General features: G+C 41.9%; 2 protein-coding genes across 2 annotated transcripts in view; both read right to left on the minus strand.

Moving 5' to 3' along the window:
- LOC117328693 (fibrillin-2-like) overlaps positions 1-26,688 on the minus strand; it is a 66,922-nt gene that overhangs the window by 34,675 nt on the left and 5,559 nt on the right. The window contains exons 5-6 of the mRNA XM_033886181.1: positions 26,366-26,497; positions 25,314-25,430 (exon numbers count right to left, since the gene is read on the minus strand). Coding sequence (XP_033742072.1) covers positions 25,314-25,430; positions 26,366-26,497 — 249 coding nt within the window. The remainder of the gene's footprint in view (positions 1-25,313; positions 25,431-26,365; positions 26,498-26,688) is intronic.
- Positions 1,649-21,925, minus strand: LOC117328694 (gastrula zinc finger protein xFG20-1-like). Its single transcript, XM_033886182.1, is given in 4 exon segments — positions 1,649-7,237; positions 7,239-8,012; positions 8,014-8,139; positions 21,779-21,925. Coding segments are annotated over 3 exon segments (2,652 nt in total). The 5' UTR covers positions 8,134-8,139; positions 21,779-21,925; the 3' UTR covers positions 1,649-5,479.

Below are 26,688 nucleotides of genomic sequence, written 5' to 3' on the forward strand. Positions count from 1 at the left end.
TTAGAAGAAGATTCTTGAAGTTTTATGTTATATTTAACAATGATGGATGTAGTGAGACTTTTAAGATTTGAGATGATGATTAACAAATAATTTGTAACTATTTGGTACCAGTGACCTTGGAAATAGGTCAAGGCCATTTATGTGAGGAAACAGTATACCACTCTGTCACAGGAACCTGTTGGACAAAATATCAGGTCTCTAGAACTTGAGAAGAAGATTTTTTGAAGTTTTTAACTTACGATGTAGTAGACCGCTGTGATTTTGAAAATAGATCAAGGTTATTGGCATGACGAAATTTCATAGCAATCCATAGCAGTTACTTACTGGCCTAAGACATGAGTATCCTGGGTCATTTAGCACATGAACAGTATATGTCCAAAGAACCGGAACCCTTTGGCCCCTATGACCTTGCAAATTGGTCTTGGTCATTTGTATGAGGAAACTATATACCACCCTGTCCTAGGTATCAGATGGCAGAATACCAGGCCTCTTGGTCTTCTGGAACGTGTGGGAGGAAGAGTCTTGGTTTTATCATACTTGACCCCCGTTACCATTGGGAACGGTCAATGTCATTTATTTGAGGACAATTAAATGAAGGACGGACGACGGATGCCGGACAGAGACTTCTGCACCAAACCACAAGCTCACTCTCACTTCGTGACTTGAGCGCTAAAAAGCAAAGTAAACTAGAACACCGGTAGGTAAGGCCCCGACACCCATCACAATCATCCACACGCTATCTGCTCACATAGCTTAGGTTGATTTTTGAAATTATTATTTAAAAATCGATAGGAAGTAGGAAGGAAACTATACATTATACATGTAATAGGAGCTGTCTGATTGGCTAACAGAGGGTGTTCGAACGGTTTTCCGAGGATCTCGAACGGCAGTTGAATACCCTTCTGTGTATAGTACATATCGCGGATGTATTGGATTGCAGATCGGAGTGTTAATTACCAGATACAAGTGCCTATGACTGCAACCTTTGGACTCTGTAACCTTGACCTTTAACCTCGACATATGTAATATCATCACAAATTGTTCATTATCGACAAGACAAACAATTAGCCCCCCCCCCCCCCCCCCGACCTTTGACCCATAGATCTTTACTTTTCTTTCGTTGACACATTGTTTAATTCCAACTAACTTTTCTTCATAATTTCAAGCTCATAAAAGCAACTATTCTATATTTGACCTTGACTAAATGTTTATTCCGACTCACTTTGTGTCATAACAAACTAATAAAAAATGTTTACCAGAGTAAAGAAACATTTGACCCTGAACTTGACCATCGACCTTGACCTCTTGTCAGCTGATTTACACAAAATTGGTTCCCCTTCACCCAAGGATGCTTTAGACCAAATTACGACCAAATCCTAAGATTCCTACAAAAGGACACTGAAGAACATATTGTATTTCACCTATTAGATCCCGCCCCTCAGGCCCCTGCGGACCAGCCCCGTCGTTTATGCCAAATTGATTCCCCTTCACCCAAGGATCCTTCAGACCAAATTTGGTCAAAATCTATTGAGTTGTTTATGACAACATGTAGTAGCGATTTGTATGAAAAGTTGACGGACGACAGACGCAGTGCCATAGTATAACCACACAGGTCCTTCGGAGCAGGTGAGCTAACAAGTGACAAACGTAAGGTAAATTGTTCTTTATTTTAATATATAATGTTAAACTTCAACAAGCAAAGGAAAACCGTGCATAATACAAACAATTATTGTTGGCACACATCACCCTGATAACAATTTGTTGGGTACTCTCTGCAAGGGTACAGGTTTGGGAAAAACCGCCAACTTGCGTAGAGTTCGCAAACTTGCCGAATTTTACGACAATTGAGGTATAGCTTTGTTACTAAAAATAGCCAAAATCACTTTACACTTAACTTTTAAATAACATTCGTTCAAGTCACCTCTATTTAGTCATGAAACATCATATAAATGCAAAGAATTTCACATTGGAAAGTACCAAAATTTCATGCAATACTTCCGGTAGAGTAACATCAAGTTTCTAAATAGACAACGTTTCCAGTAAACATCTTTTAGTAAAATATTATTTACCTTGTCGTAAATTGATAGCCGGTAAATAATATATTGCAATATTCACGGTTAAAGCTATCTTTAGTAACAAATTCATACTCCAAATTAGGTATGCTATGGGAGTCTGCCTCAACCTCAACATGGTGTATGATCGTCCAAAGCATTATTTTATTTGGCTGCAAGCAATGTCAGCATATCACGTCGACAATGTCGGCATATCACGTCAACAATTTCGGTATATCACGTCAACAATGTCAGTATATCACGTCAACAATGTCAGTATATTACGTCAACAATGTCAGTATATCACGTCAACAATGTCGGTATATCACGTCAACAATGTCAGTACATCGCGTCAACAATGTCGGTATATCACGTCAACAATGTCAGTATATCACGTCAACAATGTCAGCAGATCACGTCAACAATGTCAGTATATCACGTCAACAATGTCAGTATATCACGTCAACAATGTCAGTATATCACGTCAACAATGTCAGTATATCACGTCAACAATGTCAGTATATCCCGTCAACAATGTCAGTATATCCCGTCAACAATGTCAGTATATCACGTCAACAATGTCAGTATATCACGTCAACAATGTCAGTATATCACGTCAACAATGTCAGTATATCACGTCAACAATGTCAGTAATACACGTAAACAATCTCAGTAATACACGTCAAGAATGTCAGTATATCACGTCAACAATGTCAGCATATCACGTCAACAATGTCAGTATATCACGTCAACAATGGAAATGTTCATACGTATAAATGAAATCTTAAACAGGAAAAACAAGGCTGATTACAAAAACTCCGGGCACTGTGGAAATACAATATATATATCGGATTGTGGACATCTCTGTAAGGCACGCTGGAATATATCAGACCGGGCACTGTGGATATACAATATATATATCGGTCAGTGACATCTCTGTAAGGCACGCTGGAATATATCAGTTTGATAAAGTTTACATATTGGGAAGGCACGACAACTATAAACACACTACAACCCAAACGTGAATAATAGAGCAACAAGAAACGTACGATCGGATTATTCACATTTCTATAAGACACCTGCAGAAGTCATTCAAATCATCAAATAGACGTATAACCGATTCAACAAAATCCTCAACAAGAGATCCCAGAGAGTTCTTGTCGCCCACCATTGAATGATCTATATTTTTGTAAGTCTGATCTTTTTCTATGTTTTTGTCGAGTTACTCTTTTCCTCTTAATTGAAATCAAGGTAAGCAATGCGGAAGTTGAGAGATCCATTAAGAGTTCTCTGGGAAATAACAAACTTTAACTCATACAAAAGGAACCCACTTAGAGAGATCCAAGAAATTGCGATCCAAAAACTTCAGTTGTCAAAATGGCCACATGTCGGCCATATTGTTTCCCGACCAGTCAAAGTCCGATTACTCTTAAATCATATGAAATATGAATAAAGATCTACGAAATACAGATATAGGAAAAACAAGGATCGCTTACAGACACGCGACAGACGAACGGACCACGGACGAATAGCCAACCATCAGATGATAGTGGAATATAAAGACGTCAGAGGAAATCCACCGTTAATACGATACAGGTACTAAATAGTTCAACAAAATGTAACTTCAGGATTAACTTGAATACATTTTTATGTTATGTATAACAGTAATAATACCGGAGTGTAATGTAAATGAATGGCGATGTCATTTTTACGTTATAATGCTTGTTACAGACAAAATCAAATTATATGACGGTGTCAGTATATAGATGTCACATGACGCTGTATCTAGATGTCACATGACGCTGTCAGTATCTAGATGTCACATGACGCTGTCAGTGTCTGGATGTCACATGACCCTGTCAGTATCTAGATGTCACATGACGTTGTATCTAGATGTCACATGACGGTGTCAGTATTTAGATGTCACATGGCGCTGTCAGTGTCTGGATGTCACATGGCGCTGTCAGTGTCTAGATGTCACATGACGGTGTCAGTATTTAGATGTCACATGGCGCTGTCAGTGTCTAGATGTCACATGACGCTGTCAGTATTTAGATGTCACATGACATTGTCAGTATCTAGATGTCACATGACGCTGTATCTAGATGCCACATGACGCTGTCAGTATCTAAATGTCACATGACGGTGTCAGTATCTAGATGTCACATGACACTGTCAGTGTCTGGATGTCACATGACGCTGTCAGTATTTAGATGTCACATGACGGTGTCAGTATTTAGATGTCACATGACGCTGTCAGTATCTAGATGTCACATGACGCTGTCATTATCTAGATGTCACATGACGGTGTCAGTATCTAGATGTCACATGACGCTGTCAGTATCTAGATGTCACATGACGCTGTCAGTATCTAGATGTCACATGACGCTGTCAGTATCTAGATGCCACATGACGCTGTCAGTATCTAGATGTCACATGACGGTGTCAGTATCTAGATGTCACATGACGGTGTCAGTATCTAGATGTCACATGACGGTGTCAGTATCTAGATGTCACATGACGCTGTCAGTATCTAGATGTCACATGACGCTGTCAGTATCTAGATGTCACATGACGCTGTCAGTATCTAGATGTCACATGACGCTGTCAGAATCTAGATGTCACATGACGCTGTCAGTATCTAGATGTCACATGACGCTGTCAGTATTTAAATGAATGTGTTTGGTATTTCTTATTTACGAAGCAAATTTCTAGGTTTTGGATACGTCACATAAAAAGGATGGTAGAATCAAGAAGTGTAGGTTTACAAGGCATTTCTCGAAATCTCGATTTTTCTCCGATACATTTTGGACTGAAATGATCAAACGCTATCTGAAACATATTACAATGAACAATAAAATCAAAAATTCAAACTTCAGGTAAAGAAAACAAAATTGACAGCGTAAGGAAACTCTCAATATTGTAAGTGAATTCTTGACATCGCAAACATCTGTACCAACCGTAACTCAACTGTATCGGAGTACAGTATAAACAGCGCGAGTTAAAACTGAACATTGCAAGTCAACTCTAAGCATCGGGAGTGAAATTTGTATATAGCTAATAATTCTAAACATCGCAAGTAAATTATGAACATTCCGAATTAACTCCGAATAATGAAAATCACAAGTAAATTGTAGATATTGCGAATAAACTTTGAACATCGCGAGTAAATTCCGGAAAGCACAAGACAACTCTGAATAACGAAAATAAACTGGAATATTGCGGCGATAAAAAGGAGCTTCAATCGCTATATGACATTGCACGGAACAAACGCTATCACTGTTAATTTATATATACACCTGTTAATTTATATATACACCTGTTAATTTATATATACACCTGTTAATTTATATCGGGAATTAATCAGGACAAGCGTGAACACAGTTGAAAAGTTCGTTTGAATCTCCTATACATTAAAAAGTTCCTTGTTATTTTCTGTGTGTCTTTAGGTGGCGCTCAAGGTCGTTGTGCCAAGCGAAGGTCATGGCGCACTTTGTACAAGAGAAAGGCTTGATTTCTGCATGCCTGGTGGTACGGTGGTATTTGAGGTCGTCACCCCGGAAGAAGGATTTGGTGCACAGTTCACACTTGAAAGGTCTTTCGCCCGTATGGTAGCGCACGTGTCGGTCCCTGTTAGGTTTGGACGTAAACGTTTTACCACAGTACTCGCACAAGAAGCGTCGGTGCATCGTGTTGTTATGTTTATCGTAGGATTCAAAATCAGCCGACACGTCGTTACAGACGTCGCATGTAAACGACTCCTCGTCTTTGAAGAGAGAAACAGGCGTAACAACTCGTTCAAACCCAGGAGAGCGTACGTTCAGCTTTATAGGCGATGGCTGTACGACCAATTTCTTTTCAAGGTCGCCGTTCTGTGGGAAAACGGGACCATTGTCCATTTGTTCGGGTGGTGACGTCACGGATGAGTGTGGCGACGCGATACTGACACTTGAACTAATGTTATCAGGCGACCGACGCAGGTCACCTGTCGCCCCGTCAGAGTCCGAGTCAGGCTCCTGTTTGACGACCACATTGCGGTACGAGCTATCGCCGAGTTTGACTCTGACAGTCGTTTTACGAGATGACGGTTTGGTCATAGTGTTCAACAATGGCATCGAATCTGTTGCTACCACAGGGATAACTGAATGACCTGATGATGCCACCGAATCAGTTGGAGCAGAATTTGGCGCGTAAGTTTCCCCGGATATGCATGTCTCGACCTTTGCGTGTGATTTCGATTCACCATCGTCAGAATTTGGCGACGTGTCGTCCATTGACATCTCATGTGTTCTCGTAATGTGTTCCGTCAGTATGTCCTCGGTCTCGAAGCCCTGCTGACACTCCGTACACCAGTACTGACTGGAACTATCACCAGCGAGGCCTTCCTCTCCCTTCATAAATTCCGTCGTGTACCCAACATCCGTCTGATCAATGCACATGGCGCCTACTTCCTGTTTCGGTACAATATTTTCCTCTTCCGGTGACTGACTGCGGCGGCTGATGGCGCCAATCTCCTCCTTTACTCCGTGCATAAAATAGTTACTGTGAGTGACCATATGTTCGCGAAGATTTGAAGGATATCTAAACTGTTTCAGACAAATCGTGCACGTGTGGCGCTTAGCTTGAGCGTGCGTATGCTCGTGCTTTATGAATTGGTCATAGGTGGAACAGATCTGATGACAGAAACAGCAATGGTAAGATGTAAAGTTGGTTTCATAGCGATGTTTCTTCACGTGGTTAGTGTACTTGAACGGATCGTTGAAGTCAAGATCACAAGCCGAGCAGGTGAAGGTCCTGGCCGGGTCGTGGGTCAGAAGATGTTTGTTGTACATGAGAGAATTGGAGCCAGTGAAGTGACACGCAGAACATTGAAACACCTTCAGTTCAGGATGGTCCTTCTTATGAATCTGGAATTTCTGATCGTCGTCAAAACTCTCACCGCAAGTTGGACACACGTGTACAAGTTTCCTTAAGTGTTCCTTCCTCATGTGTGTTTTAATTGTCTTCCGGTCCATGTATCCTTTACCGCACAGATTACAGCGGAAAGGTTTACTATAGTTGTGACGAATAAGATGCCGTTTGATATCGTCCTTTCGGGTGAAGCTTTCGGAACACAGAGAACATTGGTATGGCTTGTAACCCGTGTGCAAACGGATGTGGCGTTTCATGTTGTTTCTGCATGTGAAAGGTGTTGTAGCAAATTTGGCACGTGAACACATTGTGTACATTGAGATTATGATGGACGAACGCCGGTCCGTCGGATGCCACTTCCCCACACCGTTTACAGCGGATGTTTTTGGCCGGTAAAGACGACACTGACGTTGTACTCGCCGTAATATTGGCATTTGCCGATTTCGTGTTATCACTTGTTAACGACCGCGATGTCGTATTTATCTTGGGATTCCGTCTAGCGTTGGCCACTAGCTTCTGTGCCATGAGCCGATGCACAATTGGTTTCCTCATCGGAACATTGTGTCCGGAGTTTTGAGATCTACTTCCAGCCTGCTGTCGTAGATCACATTTCTTGTCATCCTCGTCGTAATCGTCGTCCATATCGTCTATTTCTGAGTCGACAGGTGCACTCCCGAAGTCATTGCTGGACGACATGCTTGATGTTGCTTCCTGTGGCGAGAGGTCGTCCTCTGCTGACGGCGGGATACTAGAGTCGGCAACAGCAGGTAAATCATCAGGCCACGTCTTTTGTACAGTCTTTGTGAACTTGCCCGAGTTTGGACTACGAAGCCTGTTGCTAGGATCGCCAGTTGGCAGCGGCTGGGGTCGAAACGTCTCGGAATAGCTCTTTCTTTGTACGATATTGGTGACGCGGGGTTGTTTCTCGTATCGTTCTATAGAGCTATCGTCGTCGCACAAACTATCATTGTTCGGCAGAGTCGACTCGTCCCGAATCTTCTGGAAGTACTCGTGGACTTTAATGACGATTTGTTGGGACTCGTTTTCCAAGTGTGATGCTGATAATTCCGTCCACCTCGAGGTTGTGACGGAAGGACACCGTCTCTTTACATAGTGATAGGATAGACTGTTTCAGCAGGCGGGCTACCAGGTCCTTCTCCTTACTCGACATCTCGACCTACAACATAAACAATATAACAAGTTAAACCACGTCATATCAAAATGTCGTAAAGCAACGTGAGATATCGGGCCCTGTACCTAACGTGAGATATCGGACCCTGTACCTAACGTGAGATATCGGACCCTGTACCTAACGTGAGATGTCGGGCTCTGTACCTTAAACGTGAGATGTCGGGTTCTGTACCTAACGTGAGATATCGGGTTCTGTACCTAACGTGAGATATCGGGTTCTGTACCTAACGTGAGATGTCGGGCTCTGTACCTTAAACGTGAGATGTCGGGCTCTGTACCTAACACGTGAGATATCGGACCCTGTACCTAACGTGAGATGTCGGACCCTGTACCTAACGTGAGATGTCGGACCCTGTACCTAACGTGAGATGTCGGACCCTGTACCTAACGTGAGATGTCGGACCCTGTACCTAACGTGAGATGTCGGACCCTGTATCTAACGTGAGATATCGGACCCTGTACCTAACGTGAGATGTCGGACCCTGTATCTAACGTGAGATGTCGGACCCTGTATCTAACGTGAGATATCGGGCTCTATATCTAACGTGAGATATCGGACCCTGTTCCTAACGTGAGATGTCGGACCCTGTACCTAACGTGAGATGTCGGACCCTGTACCTAACACGTGAGATGTCGGACCCTGTACCTAACACGTGAGATATCGGACCCTGTACCTAACGTGAGATATCGGGCCCTGTACCTAACACGTGAGATGTCGGACCCTGTACCTAACGTGAGATATCGGACCCTGTACCTAACACGTGAGATATCGGACCCTGTACCTAACGTGAGATATCGGGCCCTGTACCTAACACGTGAGATATCGGACCCTGTACCTAACGTGAGATATCGGACCCTGTACCTAACGTGAGATATCGGGCCCTCTACCTAACGTGAGATATCGGACCCTGTACCTAACGTGAGATGTCGGACCCTGCACATAACGTGAGATGTCGGACCCTGTACATAACGTGAGATATCGGGCCCTCTACCTAACGTGAGATATCGGACTCTGTACCTAACGTGAGATATCGGACCCTGTACCTAACGTGAGATGTCGGACCCTGTACCTAACGTGAGATATCGGGCCCTGTACCTAACGTGAGATATCGGGAACTGTACCTAACGTGAAATGTCGGGCCCTGTACCTAACACGTGAGATATCGGACCCTGTACCTAACGTGAGATATCGGACCCTGTACCTAACACGTGATATATCGGACCCTGTACCTAACGTGAGATGTAGTGCCCTTTAACTTAAACGTGAGATGTCGGGCTTATGTGGTTATGGTTCATTAATAAAAGAATTTGAAGTCGGGGCCAAATGTTTACCCCACCTTTACGCTACGTTAGATCCAACACCAGTTGATAGATTTACTATCAAGCATCCACCTAGGAATTATGGTCGGGTGGCACAGTGGTAACGCACTTGCCTTTCACTGAGGCCGCTGCGGTTCGATTATCCGATCAGACGTGTAAAGGTAAGGGATCATCTGACCAATCACGAAGGTTTTCTCCGGCTACTCCGGTTTCCTTCCACAATAAAACCTCTCGCGCGCTTCCATGTGGGTCAACAATAAGTTGATAGAACCTATTTCACACTTGCTTGTCAGTAATAAAGTTAACATTTACACCCAGGAATCGTCCGGTCAAATGTGTCCAGTGACCTCATGACTATCCACACAACAAAACATAATGATGTGAGGATCTGTAACGATGTGTGGATCTGTAATGATGTGTGGATCTGTAATGATGTAATGATGTGTGGATCTGTAATGATGTGTGGATCTGTAATGATGTAATGATGTGTGGATCTGTAATGATGTGTGGATCTGTAATGATGTGTGGGTCTGTAATGATGTAATGATGTGTGGATCTTTAATGATGTGTGGATCTGTAATGATGTGTGGATCTGTAATGATGTGTGGATCTGTAATGATGTAATGATGTGTGGATCTGTAATGATGTGTGGATGTGTAATGATGTAATGATGTGTGGATCTGTAATGATGTGTGGATCTGTAATGATGTGTGGATCTGTAATGATGTAATGATGTGTGGATCTGTAATGATGTGTGGATCTGTAATGATGTGTGGATCTGTAATGATGTGTGGATCTGTAATGATGTAATGATGTGTGGATCTGTAATGATGTGTGGATCTGTAATAATGTGTGGATCTGTAATGATGTGTGGATCTGTAATGATGTGTGGATCTGTAATGATGTAATGATGTATGGATCTGTAATAATGTGTGGATCTGTAATAATGTGTGGATATGTAATGATGTGTGGATATGTAATGATGTAATGGTGTGTGGATCTGTAATGATGTGTGGGTCTGTAATGATGTAATGATGTGTGGATCTGTAATAATGTGTGGATGTGTAATGATGTAATGATGTGTGGATCTGTAATAATGTGTGGATCTGTAATGATGTGTGGATCTGTAATGATGTAATGATGTGTGGATCTGTAATAATGTGTGGATCTGTAATAATGTGTGGATCTGTAATGATGTGTGGATCTGTAATGATGTGTGGATCTGTAATGATGTAATGATGTGTGGATCTGTAATATGTGTGGATCTGTAATGATGTGTGGATCTGTAATGATGTGTGGATCTGTAATGATGTGTGGATCTGTAATGATGTGTGGATCTGTAATGATGTGTGGATCTGTAATGATGTGTGGATCTGTAATGATGTGTGGATCTGTAATGATGTGGATCTGTAATGATGTGTGGATCTGTAATGATGTGTGGATCTGTAATTATGTGTGGATATGTAATGATGTGTGGATCTGTAATGATGTAATGATGTGTGGATCTGTAATGATGTGTGGATCTGTAATGATGTGTGGATCTGTAACAATGTGTGGATCTGTAATGATGTGTGGATCTGTAATGATGTGTGGATCTGTAATAATGTGTGGATCTGTAATAATGTGTGGATCTGTAATGATGTGTGGATCTGTAATGATGTGTGGATCTGTAATGATGTGGATCTGTAATGCTGTGTGGATCTGTAATGATGTAATGATGTGTGGATCTGTAATGATGTAATGATGTGTGGATCTGTAATGATGTAACAATGTGTGGATCTGTAATAATGTGTGGATCTGTAACAATGTGTGGATCTGTAATGATGTATGGATCTGTAATGATGTAATGATGTGTGGATCTGTAATGATGTGTGGATCTGTAATGATGTTTGGATCTGTAATGATGTGTGGATCTGTAATGATGTAACAATGTGTGGATCTGTAATAATGTGTGGATCTGTAACAATGTGTGGATCTGTAATGATGTATGGATCTGTAATGATGTAATGATGTGTGGATCTGTAATGATGTGTGGATCTGTAATGATGTGTGGATCTGTAATGATGTGTGGATCTGTAATGATGTGTGGATCTGTAATGATGTAATGATGTGTGGATCTGTAACGATGTGTGGATCTGTAATGATGTTTGGATCTGTAATGATGTGTGGATCTGTAATGATGTAATAATGTGTGGATCTGTAATAATGTGTGGATCTGTAATGATGTGTGGATCTGTAATGATGTGTGGATCTGTAATGATGTGTGGATCTGTAATGATGTGTGGATCTGTAATGATGTGTGGATCTGTAATGATGTGTGGATCTGTAATGATGTGTGGATCTGTAATGATGTAATGATGTGTGGATCTGTAATGATGTAATGATGTGTGGATCTGTAATGATGTGTGGATCTGTAATGATGTGTGGATCTGTAATGATGTAATGATGTGTGGATCTGTAATAATGTGTGGATCTGTAATGATGTGTGGATCTGTAATGATGTGTGGATCTGTAATTGATGTGTGGATCTGTAACGATGTAATGATGTGTGGATCTGTAATGATGTAATGATGTGTGGATCTGTAATAATGTGTGGATGTGTAATGATGTAATGATGTGTGGATCTGTAATAATGTGTGGATGTGTAATGATGTAATGATGTGTGGATCTGTAATGATGTAATGATGTGTGGATCTGTAATGATGTAATGATGTGTGGATCTGTAATGATGTGTGGATGTGTAATGATGTGTGGATCTGTAATGATGTGTGGATGTGTAATGATGTGTGGATCTGTAATGATGTAATAATGTGTGGATCTGTAATGATGTAATGATGTGTGGATCTGTAATGATGTGTGGATCTGTAATGATGTAACGATGTGTGGATCTGTAATGATGTGTGGATCTGTAATGATGTGTGGATCTGTAACGATGTGTGGATCTGTAATGATGTGTGGATCTGTAATGATGTGTGGATCTTTAATGATGTGTGGATCTGTAATGATGTGTGGATCTGTAATAATGTGTGGATCTGTAAAGATGTGTGTAGGATATTCCTATTACCCTACGTTTCTGAGTGTCATTAAAATGCATTCGAACACAGATTTGCCTATAAATTGATCCCACCTGGGAAACCCCTAGATTAGTAATGTATATCACGGACACATGTTTGTTGTAGTTCACTACAACAAGGAAACAGACGACGAATTACCCACTCTGTGGACATGCTGAGTACAACAAATCCGGGTAGTGGCACAGCAATCCGGTTTCTTTTCCTAAGAGGTAATTCAGGACATCACGTAATACTCATGGTAACTCAGCACATCACGTGATATTCCGGGTAACTCAGCACATCACGTGATATTCCGGGTAACTCAGCACATCACGTGATATTCCGGGTAACTCAGCACATCACGCATTCCCGGCGGTAACTTACCACATCACGTGATAATCAGTGGTACTTCGCCACATCACGTGATACTCATGGTAACTCGCCACATCACGTGATACTCAGGGTAACTCACCACATCACGTGATATTCCGGGTAACTCACCACATCACGTGATATTCCGGGTTACTCATCACGTGATATTCAGAGTAACTCACCACATCACGTGATATTCAGAGTAACTCACCACATCACGTGATATTCAGAGTAACTCACCACATCACGTGATATTTAGTGTAACTCACCACATCACGTGATATTCAGTGTAACTCACCACATCACGTGATATTTAGAGTAACTCACCACACCACGTGATATTTAGTGTAACTCACCACATCACGTGATATTCAGGGTAACTCACCACATCACGTGATATTTAGTGTAACTCACCACATCACGTGATATTCAGGATAACTCACCACATCACGTGATATTTAGGGTAATTTATTAAGCAGCCAAAAGGCACGACCATCAATCTTTTTGTTCTTTAGTGTTTAAACATTTGACCTCTAGAAAGTGAATCAAGGTCATAGCACTAATAAGGTATGCCTCGTTCAAACGTGATATCTGGTACACTTCATCCAAACATGGTATTTGGTACGCTTCGTCCAAACATGGTATTTGCCAAATATCACGACCTTAGCTTATATCCTTGTTAAGTCGTTAAAAGAAAACAGAGTCATTGATCACCTCCCACGGCATAAGTTCACTACTATAAACCAGTTGTGTTATAGTTTAAACATGTCTACGATTCAAACCGTAACATCTATACAATTGTAAAATATGGCATTGATATTCTCAACCACTGGAGATAACATGAATATGCTAATGATTCCGGGAAGTTTAAATGTGGGAAATCCGACACGACTGCCGGAGGTCTGAGTCGGTCTGCCGACAACAGAGACACGAAGCAATCGTACCACGTGCTAGATCTGGTTTACAGAGGGAAATTCACTGACCATATTACATTCTTCCGGGTATTCCACAATTCGGGTAAAACTCGCACAACAGTGTGGAAATAAAAAGATGTAAATTTAAATTCTTTGTGACTTTTTCCAGAGTGTCCGTTTGTTGTTGTTTGTATTTGTCAAAACAACCCCCCCCCCCCCCCAGCAAAAAACCCCAAAAAACAACAGAAACGAAACATCTACTCCTCTTCTCTCATCCTATAACGTGGCACATATGTCACGCGTGACGACTGTCCAGTAAAACACGACACACAGGTGTTGTGTGACTACTGTCCCCTAAAAGACGACCCACAGGTGTTGTGTGACGACTGTCCCCTAAAAGACAACACACTGGTGTTGAATGACTACTGTCCCCTAAAAGACGACACACAGGTGTTGTGTGACGACTGTCCCCTAAAAGACAACACACAGGTGTTGTGTGACTACTGTCCCCTAAAAGACAACACACAGGTGTTGTGTGACGACTGTCCCCTAAAAGACAACACACAGGTGTTGTGTGACGACTGTCCCCTAAAAGACAACACACTGGTGTTGTGTGACGACTGTCCCCTAAAAGACAACACACTGGTGTTGTGTGACGACTGGCCCCTAAAAGACAACACACAGGTGTTGTGTGACGACTGTCCCATAAAAGACGACACACAGGTGTTGAGTGACGACTGTCCCCTAAAAGACAACACAGGTGTTGTGTGACGACTGTCGCCTAAAAGACAACACAGGTGTTGTGTGACTACTGTCCCCTAAAAGACAACACACTGGTGTTGTGTGACGACTGTCCCCTAAAAGACGACACACAGGTGTTGTGTGACGACTGTCCCCTAAAAGACAACACACTGGTGTTGTGTGACGACTGTCCCCTAAAAGACGACACACAGGTGTTGTGTGACGACTGTCCCCTAAAAGACAACACACTGGTGTTGAATGACGACTGTCCCCTAAAAGACAACACAGGTGTTGTGTGACGACTGTCCCCTAAAAGACAACACACTGGTGTTGAATGACTACTGTCCCCTAAAAGACAACACACTGGTGTTGTGTGACGACTGTCCCCTAAAAGACGACACACAGGTGTTGTGTGACGACTGTCCCCTAAAAGACAACACACTGGTGTTGAATGACGACTGTCCCCAAAAAGACAACACAGGTGTTGTGTGACGATTGTCGCCTAAAAGACGACGAGACTGTCCCCTAAAAGACGACACACAGGTGTTGTGTGACGACTGTCCCCTAAAAGACGACACACAGGTGTTGTGTGACGACTGTCCCCTAAAAGACAACACACTGGTGTTGAATGACGACTGTCCCCTAAAAGACAACACAGGTGTTGTGTGACGACTGTCCCCTAAAAGACAACACACTGGTGTTGAATGACTACTGTCCCCTAAAAGACAACACACTGGTGTTGTGTGACGACTGTCCCCTAAAAGACGACACACAGGTGTTGTGTGACGACTGTCCCCTAAAAGACAACACACTGGTGTTGAATGACGACTGTCCCCTAAAAGACAACACAGGTGTTGTGTGACGATTGTCGCCTAAAAGACGACGAGACTGTCCCCTAAAAGACGACACACAGGTGTTGTGTGACGACTGTCCCCTAAAAGACGACACACATATCACGTGTTACTATTGTCTCCTAAAAGACGACACACGTCACGAGATTTAAATAGAAGCAACGCTTTGAAAGTTCGTTTATCATTGTTTTTGCTATAAAATTAAAATATTTTCATCCCGTCTATACAATCAGTAATTTGAGAATCTGACATTACCTGGCAGGACTGGAAACGGAGAGACAGGGCGTCCTAATATCCTACAAATAATCCGGGGTCCGTTATATCGCCCACAACGTTCCGTGGGAAGTACAAGACTTAGCCTACCCGCGCGTAGGTTTTGGACTCATTATATAAACCCCACTTAAAACACAGGAACATGGAGTATAGCTTCCTGCTGCTCACGCCTGCATTATAATGACATTTATCTATAAATATATACTCTCGTGCGTGTCGCCTGGATCCATTCAAAAACAGATCTCGAGACGTGATCTACTTCCCGTTTGACACTTGACAGTATCTTTCTTAATTAATATCAACTGGAAGTACAAGGTTAAAAGCTGTACACATATCAATCCTTACTCTTAGCATTATTTGTTATAGGGATCAACGATATGGAAGACAAGTATTTTTAATTACTACGGGAGATGTGCACTGGTTCATAACATTGTCAAGGACGGCTCTGGAAAAGGTTGGAAATCCCAGACCCGGACATACACAACACCGGTAAAACCAGGCTGACTAAACAGGTACAGTGTAACAGGTCAGAGATACCAGGCGAGGAAGTACAAGGACCCCTCCCTCCTGGTAAACACAGCAACTCGGCAATGATCAACAAAGACGCTGGTCGGACTGGACCACGATCTTTTTGCCTTTCTAATACGGGATTAAACTTATCTTACACTGTCCTAAGTGTCGCAGGTAGATGTCTGATAAAACGACATACTTAATATAATTATATTATATTTGTGGTTTTGTTCGCGTGATGAATTAACTCGGCGTGTAATCATCACATAATTAAAGAATAAACTAATAAAGAATAAACTAATTTGGGGGTGAGTTACCTTAAAGCTTGCGTACGTGTACTTTGACTTTGAACATTATATTTCTATTTATAAGATGATTATGACGCGTGACATGACTTTGGGAGATCTGTATAAGTTAACAAATACTTTTAACTTCATAACTACCGTTTTCCTTTCTCCATTTTGCTCAACTAGAACAGAAAAAAAGGTTGGCCTGTCTTCTACATGGTTTAAGTTACGACTTATGAAACCTGCTTAAATGATTTATAAATAAAATGACATACAGTAGTCCGACACACGTCACACATACAGTAGTCCGACACAAGTCACACAAACAGTAGTCCGACACAACACACGTCACACATACAGTAGTCGGATATAACACACGTCACACAAACAGTAGTCCGACACAACACACGTCACACATACAGTAGTCCGACACAACACATGCCACACATACAGTAGTCCGACACAACACAAGTCACACATACAGTAGTACGACACAACACAAGTCACACATACAGTAGTACGACACAAGTCACACATACAGTAGTCCGACACAACACACGTCACACATACAGAAGTCCGACACATGTCACACATACAGTAGTCCAACACAACACATGTCACACATACAGTAGTCCAACACAACACATGTCACACATACAGTAGTCCAACACAACACATGTCACACATACAGTAGTCCAACACAACACATCTCACACATACAGTAGTCCGACACAACACACGTCACACATACAGTAGCCCGACACAACACATGTCACACATACATTAGTCGGACACAACACAAGTCACACATACATTAGTCGGACACAACACAAGTCACACATACAGTAGTCCGACACAAGTCACACAAACAGTAGTCCGACACAACACATGTCACACATACAGTAGTCCGACACAACACACGTCACACATACAGTAGCCCGACACAACACATGTCACACATACATTAGTCGGACACAACACAAGTCACACATACAGTAGTCCGACACAACACAAGTCACACATACAGTAGTCCGACACAAGTCACACAAACAGTAGTCCGACACAACACATGTCACACATACATTAGTCGGACACAACACAAGTCACACATACAGTAGTCCGACACAAGTCACACAAACAGTAGTCCGACACAACACATGTCACACATACAGTAATCCGACACAACACAAGTCACACATACAGTAGTCCGACACAACACACGTCACACATACAGTAGTCCAACACAACACATGTCACACATACAGTAGTCTAACACAACACATGTCACACATACAGTAGTCCGACACAACACATGTAACACATACAGTAGTCCGACACAACACAGGTCACACATACAGTAGTCCGACACAACACACGTCACACATACAGTAGTCCGACACATGTCACACATACAGTAGTCCGATATAACACACGTCACACATACAGTAGTCCGACACAACACAAGTCACACATACAGTAATCCGACACAACACACGTCACACATACAGTAGTCCGACCCAACACATGTCATACATACAGTAGTCCGACACAACACAAGTCACACATACAGTAGTCCGACACAACACAAGTCACACATACAGTAGTCTGACACAACACATGCCACACATACAGTAGTCCGACACAACACATGTCACACATACAGTAATCCGACACAACACATGTCACACATACAGTAGTCCGACACAACACATGTCATACATACAGTAGTCCGACCCAACACATGTCACACATACAGTAGTCCGAAACAACACAAGTCACACATACAGTAGTCCGACACAACACAACACATGTCACACATACAGTAGTCCGACACATGTCACACATACAGTAGTCCGACACAACACAAGTCACACATACAGTAGTCCGATATAACACACGTCACACATACAGTAGTCCGACCCAACACACGTCACACATACAGTAGTCTGACACAACACATGTCACACATACAGTAGTCCGACACAACACAAGTCACACATACCGTAGTCCGACACATGTCACACATACAGTAGTCCGACACAACACACGTCACACATACAGTAGTCCGACACAACACAAGTCACACATACAGTAGTCCAACACAACACATGTCACACATACAGTAGTCCGACACAACACATGTCACACATACAGTAGTCCGACACAACACAAGTCACACATACAGTAGTCCGACACAACACATGTCACACATACAGTAGTCCGACACAACACACGTCACACATACAGTAGTCCGACACAACACAAGTCACACATACAGTAGTCCGACACAACACACGTCACACATACAGTAGTCCGACACAACACATGTCACACATACAGTAGTCCGACACAACACAAGTCACACATACAGTAGTCCGACACAACACATGTCACACATACAGTAGTCCGACACATGTCACACATACAGTAGCACGACACAACACAAGTAACACATACAGTTGTCCGACACAACACATGTCACACATACAGTAGTCCGACACAACACACGTCACACATACAGTAGTCCGACACAACACACGTCACACATACAGTAGTCCGACACATGTCACACATACAGTAGTCCGACACAACACATGTCACACATACAGTAGTCCGACACAACACAAGTCACACATACAGTAGTCCGACACAACACAAGTTACACATACAGTAGTCCGACACAACACATGTCACACATACAGTAGTCCGACACAACACAAGTCACACATACAGTAGTCCGACACAACACATGTCACACATACAGTAGTCCGACACAACACATGTCACACATACAGTAGTCCGACACAACACAAGTCACACATACAGTAGTCCGACACAACACAAGTCACACATACAGTAGTCCGACACAACACAGGTCACACATACAGTAGTCCGACACAACACAAGTCACACATACAGTAGTCCGATATAACACAAGTCACACATACAGTAGTCCGACACAACACACGTCACACATACAGTAGTCCGACACAACACATGTCACACATACAGTAGTCCGACACAACACATGTCACACATACAGTAGTCCGACACAACACATGTCACACATACAGTAGTCCGACACAACACATGTCACACATACAGTAGTCCAACACAACACAAGTCACACATACAGTAATCCGACACAACTTACGTCACACATACAGTAATCCGACACAACACACGTCACACATACCGTAGTCCGACACAACACAAGTCACACATACAGTAGTGCGACACAACACAAGTCACACATACAGTAGTCCGACACAACACATGTCACACATACAGTAATCCGACACAACACACGTCACACATACAGTAATCCAACACAACACACGTCACACATACCGTAGTCCGACACAACACAAGTCACACATACAGTAGTCCGACACAACACAAGTCACACATACAGTAGTCCGACACAACACATGTCACACATACAGTAATCCGACACAACACATGTCACACATACAGTAGTCCGACACAACACATGTCACACATACAGTAGTCCGACACAACACATGTCACACATACTGTAGTCCGATATAACACGTTATACATGTGAGATTTTAGATACATATATAAATATATCCAATACACAACTAATGTATTGACAAATGAGCCGAGTACCTGTGATGTATCTTTGGATTTTGTTTTATCAATTTTTGTATTTTGAGTATTTATTTGATGACTAGACTATTGAGCACTACACCAGTGTATATATAGTACCCTTTATATTAACATGTATGTACATAACACATCCTCATTCCGTATTTAATTTCGGATTTAGCAACACTGTGCTGTTCATTCTTAGTTTGTCTCATCTACTATGCTGTGATGATAAAATTGTGACAACCTTTTTCGTCATTATTTACTAACATTACATATCCGACACCTATACAACAACATGGTATATATAGAGGTTACACAACGAGTGATTGTTGAATATGGAATTCATTTCACACTCGTAAGTTATTTTTTAAAAGTTACAAGAGACACGAGCTGTTTGGTTTCTCTGCAATTCATGTTTGACTTTATTTGAACAAATGAGGGAGGAAGAATGTTTTCGTGTCCCGACCGGCCTCGAATTCATGATACGGACATTTCCTAGAATACCTATAATTACCGTCACAGGGACGTGACTATATAGTGTACACTGTTTACTTTGGACAGGTGTTAGTGGTTACAGACAACTTTAGCACACCAACATACTTAAAATGAAATACTTTCAGGTCCCTGGACTGAATCATTTGAATAACACCCCAGGGACCGGATATACTGTTGTACGTCTTAGCAGCAAAGTCAAGTCAATGGAGTAGGTTACCTCAGGGCTGGTATACACATCACTAGAGCATGGCTGGCGGGTCGCGTGCCATCCGCCAACCTCCCGGCCCGTGACCACCCCTCCCCCCTGGCATGCCGGACATGCACCCACACGGCCAGCACACGATGGTCTCACTAATTACTGCTGTACCAAGACAGGAATGTTCGACAAGTCCGTGTGCATCCTGTTTGTGTGTGTACACATATACGGACACCACGTGGCCGGGACCGACATCTGGAGATTAATAAATTGCAGACCTCCGCTACTGTGTAAAAAATCCCGGACCCCTCCCTTCCCGTCCGGAAAGGGGAGACCTCTTCTCACGGTTTCTTAAACTGCTAATATGGAAGTAGTTTTTTAAAATCTATTTGTAAGTTTAGCCATGAACTTAGCCCAGGAAAGTTTACACTCCGTCGTCTGTAAATATGAGCCGAGCAGCCTATATCCGTCTCTACACCGCTCACCCAACCACGGATATATGGGACAAAGGGGCCACCGTGGGGTCTCTACAGATAACAGGACCGAATTCCTAATACTTGTACGACTCAGGCGGCAATAATATCATAATAATAAAATATCAAAGAGGAATCGTGTAAGTAGCTCTATCGAGTGTTAACGAACCATACATCAATCATTATAACATTTCGTCACGAGGACGATATCGTGTACACATCACTCGGCTCTCACTTTCACCCAGTACACTAACTTGACGAAGGCTCTCGCGTCTGTACATAAACCGGTTATAATTCAGACATATTTACATAATCAACATTAACATTATATTTCTTAGCCATTTTTACGTGTAACAGCTGTGTAAACAATGTTACCGACAATGTGATACACTCGAATACCCCTTGGCGGGCCCCCTAACCTCGGATTATCCTCGCTGTGTACAGTTATCTGATCCCATCGGAATGCTAACAAGTAAAAACTCTCCCAAACTGCTCCAAACTTTCACCAGCATACAATATACTTACTTTAAAGTGACGGGATGTCCTCCAATAAGCTTCTGTTCCAGTTGACAACTTTAAAGTCCTGTAAACAATCCAGAACTGACACTCGGAAACTTTGGAGCAGACGTCAGCCCACCAACCGACCGACAAACTGTGTCCTTTTCCGACCCGGACGCATGGCACGTTTGGTTCCTATAAATTACCGCGTATGTGTGAGGTAAAAAAACGGAACGAAACCGTGAGGCAGAATAAACAGGACACACATGTGTCAAGTTATCGGGAGTTTATACCGAACTCCGATACGTGCCAGGCGGAGAGGAAAAAACGATGGGAAATCACGCGCCGGGGCTTGGTAGAGTGTATGTGGATGTGAATAACTCATCGGGGTGTCATCGTCGTTATATGTTAATGTTCAAAAAGTCTGTGTGAAATAAAACGAAGATAAAACATTGAAAAAAATTAAAAATATGACACCCACAAATCTAGAATTGAAACAAGAAAATTTGTATCTTTTGTTTGTTTTAAGAAATAGCGGCAAGTTTCACATAAAAAAAAAAAAAAAACTTTTCGGGCACAAGTTTACATATTAGGATAATTGGATAAATAAAAATAAATAATGAAAAAAAAATCAAATCACTCTCGTAATTGAGTGATGGTTCACACTATCAATAAAGATACTTGTTCAAACACTCAATTAAGGGTACAAGTTCAAACACTCAATTAAGGGTACTAGTTCAAACGCTAATTTAATGTACTAGTTAAAACAATCTCAATAAAGATACAAGTTAAAAAAAAACGCTCGATAAACAACGAAGTCATACAAATACTTGTGATACATCTTATACACTAGTTAAACACCTTATACTACAGTCGTGTAATACTAGTGATACATCTTATACTACAGTATTGTAATACTAGTGATACATCTTATACTACAGTAATGTAATACTAGTGATACATCTTATACTACAGTCGTGTAATACTAGTGATACATCTTATACTACAGTAATGTATACTAGTGATACATCTTATACTACAGTAATGTAATACTAGTGATACATCTTATACTACAGTGATGTAATACTAGTGATACATCTTATACTACAGTAATGTAATACTAGTGATACATCTTATACTACAGTAATGTAATACTAGTGATACATCTTATACTACAGTCATGTAATACTAGTGATACATCTTATACTACAGTCGTGTAATACTAGTGATACATCTTATACTACAGTCGTGTAATACTATAGTGATACCTGGTATAATGCTCTATTTACTATAAGATATACAGACCATTTATTTGTTACGAGTTATCTCTCTTGGGTTGGTTGGTTGCTGTGTCTATTGGACGTGGAGACTTTCTGTCAAATGTGGGAATTTAACCTTTCACCTTAACGCTTGTTCAACCTAACCATGCTGCGGGGGTTCGCTGAGTTTAAAGAAAGTTGGGAAACAAAACCTACAAGTGCCTAATGTAATTTTTATTTTGATATTTTTCTTTGTTACATACATGTACAATGTAATATACATTTATGGCCGTGGATGAAAGGTGATATGGTTTGTTTACCCGAAGGGACATATGAGGGCTGAGGGGAAAATAACCTGCAGTATCACCCCGCATCCATGACCATAAATTGTTTATTATACCGAAAAATTGCCAGTAATGACGATACTCAAAAATAAACTGAAGATATGAAATGTAATTTTTATTACAAAGTCGTTCAATTGATACGACCCAAAGTCCACGTATTTTTGTCAGTTTCTTTCAGAAACAGTTGGCTTATACATTTATTAATATTTTCGTGTTCTGATCAATCTTGCTTTGCAGAATTTATCTATTGCTGATTCTTCAACTGCACGAAAACGTTCGCGTCTCTGTTCGTCTGTCATTTGTTAAACAACTGGAAGGGAGACAACTTGGAGCAACAGAATATGAAGGTTGCCATGGGGGCACGCGCTGCCGATATCCACAGAGGTGAGGTATCCGATTTCCACCGTGGTGAGGTATCCAATGTCCATTGTGGTCAGTAATCCTATGTCCATTTTGGTCATTTATCCTATGTCCATTGTGGTCAGTTATCCTATGCCCATTGTGGCCAGTTATCCTATGTCCATTGTGGTCAGTAATCATATGTCCATTGTGGACAGTTATCATATGTCCATTGTGGTCAGTAATCTTATGTCCATTGTGGTCAGTTATCCTATGTCCATTGTGGACAGTTATCCTATGTCCATTGTGGACAGTTATCCTATGTCCATTGTGGTCAGTAATCCTATGTCCATTGTGGTCAGTAATCCTATGTCCATTGTGGTCAGTTATCCTATGTCCATCGTGGTCAGTTATCCTACGTCCATTGTGGTCAGTAATACGATGTCCATTGGTCAGTTATCCGAGTTCCACAGCTGACCTATTTTGGTGGTGCATACAATCTAGTACTCGCACCAATAATAATACCGAGTTAGTCACTCAGTTTAGGAGTCTGAGAGGTTGATATCGACAGATATCCTAGCCCCTCCCACCTCCTTACTGAAGTTACCTGTGTATTCAGCGCTATCTTGTGCAAAGATCCACAGATATGGTAATGGGTATTCTATACCACAGGACGTCTGCTTCTGGTTAGTATTAATAGAAACAATATTAGACTCTACTCATGAAGATCCACCATGCATCGACTGTGGAACGGAAGTAGACTTGATTGGGCCACAATTATAATTAGTATTGTTTATAGAGTTGTCAACCAATCAGATTGCCCCCCTGCATACCATAGTCGATGCATCTTCGGCTGCTACGATCACTTTTATCCATCTTCTCATCTTTGAATAAATTGTCATACGACAAAAGATTAACATGCATCGATATTTAGGGGTACTATGTTTATATACGTGACGAGTGTTGGGTTCGGGAGTTTGTGGCTTTATTAACTAGTCACAAACCAGTGCAATCACCGACCTGGTATTAGTAAACACAAGTGAAGTACGAGGGAATCCAAGATCCATATCAAGTTATGCATGGCGTTTGTTTTGGACCTCTTTGTTTCAAAATGGGCTTCTCAATACTTGTCCTCTATATACTTAATACTCAATATAACAAAAAAAAAAAAATCCTTATACACAATAAGCTGTTCGGCTTATAAACATATAACCCACACTTGACGATCTTCCCCTCTCGAACCGTGTTAATCCTAATAAACCAAGCCTGCCACTCAAACTGAAAACCCAAATACAGGAGATGTACAGACCCAATGCTTCATGTTTATATTGCTGGGATATATAAACATCGATTATAAAACATGATCTTCATGGATTCCACAGTTTATCCCTATATAAGTTATAGTTCCTTATTTTATATAGAATTATGTTGAATTTAAAGGGTCTGTTCCTGAGGTGACCAAATGTTAAATGTTAAACTAACCTTTTGTTTTACGCCTTTAAGACGATCTCATTGGTCGACTTTAAACTGCACGTGCTTCCCAACCTATACGAATGAGACATTCATACAGGAAATCTTTCCCGCTATTCTCCTGCGTGAAATTAAAAAATATTGACTTACCTATACAGCGTGTGCCAGCTCTCCGGTAACCGTCACGACAAGAACAAATCCGAGATCCGTAGGTATTGTGACATTCCTGTTCACATCCACCATTGTCAAACAGACATTCGTTATGGTCTAAAAAGGTACCAGTAATTATTTAATTAGCTTAGGGAAATACCATCAAGATTAACGAGAAAAAAACCACACAAAAGGTGTAAGGGGGGAAGGATACACGAAGGTGTAGGAGGGAAGGATACACAAAGGTGTAGGAGGGAAGGATACACAAAGGTGTAGGAGGGAAGGATACACAAAGATGTAGGAGGGAAGGACACACGAAGGTGTAGGAGGGAAGGATTAACAAAGGTGTAGGAGGGAAGGATACACAACGGGGAAGGAGGGAAGGATTCACACAAAGGTGTAGGAGGGAAGGATACACAAAGATGTAGGAGGGAAGGACACACGAAGGTGTAGGAGGGAAGGATTAACAAAGGTGTAGGAGGGAAGGATACACGAAGGTGTAGGAGGGAAGGACACACGAAGGTGTAGGAGGGAAGGATTAACAAAGGTGTAGGAGGGAAGGATACAGAACGGTGTAGGAGGGAAGGATACACAAAGGTGTAGGAGAGAAGGATACACAAAGGTGTAGGAGGGAAGGATACACAAAGGTGTAGGAGGGAAGGATACACTAAGGTGTAGGAGGGAAGGATACACAAAGGTGTAGGAGGGAAGGATACACAAAGGTGTAGGAGGGAAGGATACACGAAGGTGTAGGAGGGAAGGATATACAAAGGTGTAGGAGGGAAGGATATACAAAGGTGTAGGAGGGAAGGATACACAAAGGTGTAGGAGGGAAGGATACACAAAGATGTAGGAGGGAAGGATACACAAAGGTGTAGGAGGGAAGGTTACACAAAGGTGTAGGAGGGAAGGATACACAAAGGTGTAGGAGGGAAGGATACACAAAGGTGTAGGAGGGAAGGATACACAAAGGTGTAGGAGGGAAGGATACACAAAGATGTAGGAGGGAAGGATACACAAAGGTGTAGGACATATGGACCCCGTGGACTTACCGAAGCAGTCCCTTCCGTTACTATGGAGAAGGAATCCCCGGAAACAGTCGCACGCGAACCTGTTCCTTATCCCGGGCACGCAGATCTGGTGACACAGACGACGATTTCCCTGGCACGCTGTCGACTCGAGCGCTTTAGGACAAAAGTCATTAGGCTGTTTTAGACTAACAATAGTACAATTATCAGACAAGTGTTTTTTCGGTTTGTCTCCAAACAAGTATAGAAATATTTCAAACTTCACTTAGTCTACAACAATTCTCCGTAATGATGTAATGATGCGTAGGACATCTGATATGAGCTTGTGTAGATCTGTAGTGTGTTGA

Source organism: Pecten maximus, chromosome 6, assembly GCF_902652985.1.
Source record: "Pecten maximus chromosome 6, xPecMax1.1, whole genome shotgun sequence".
Classification (NCBI taxonomy): Eukaryota; Metazoa; Mollusca; class Bivalvia; order Pectinida; family Pectinidae; genus Pecten; species Pecten maximus.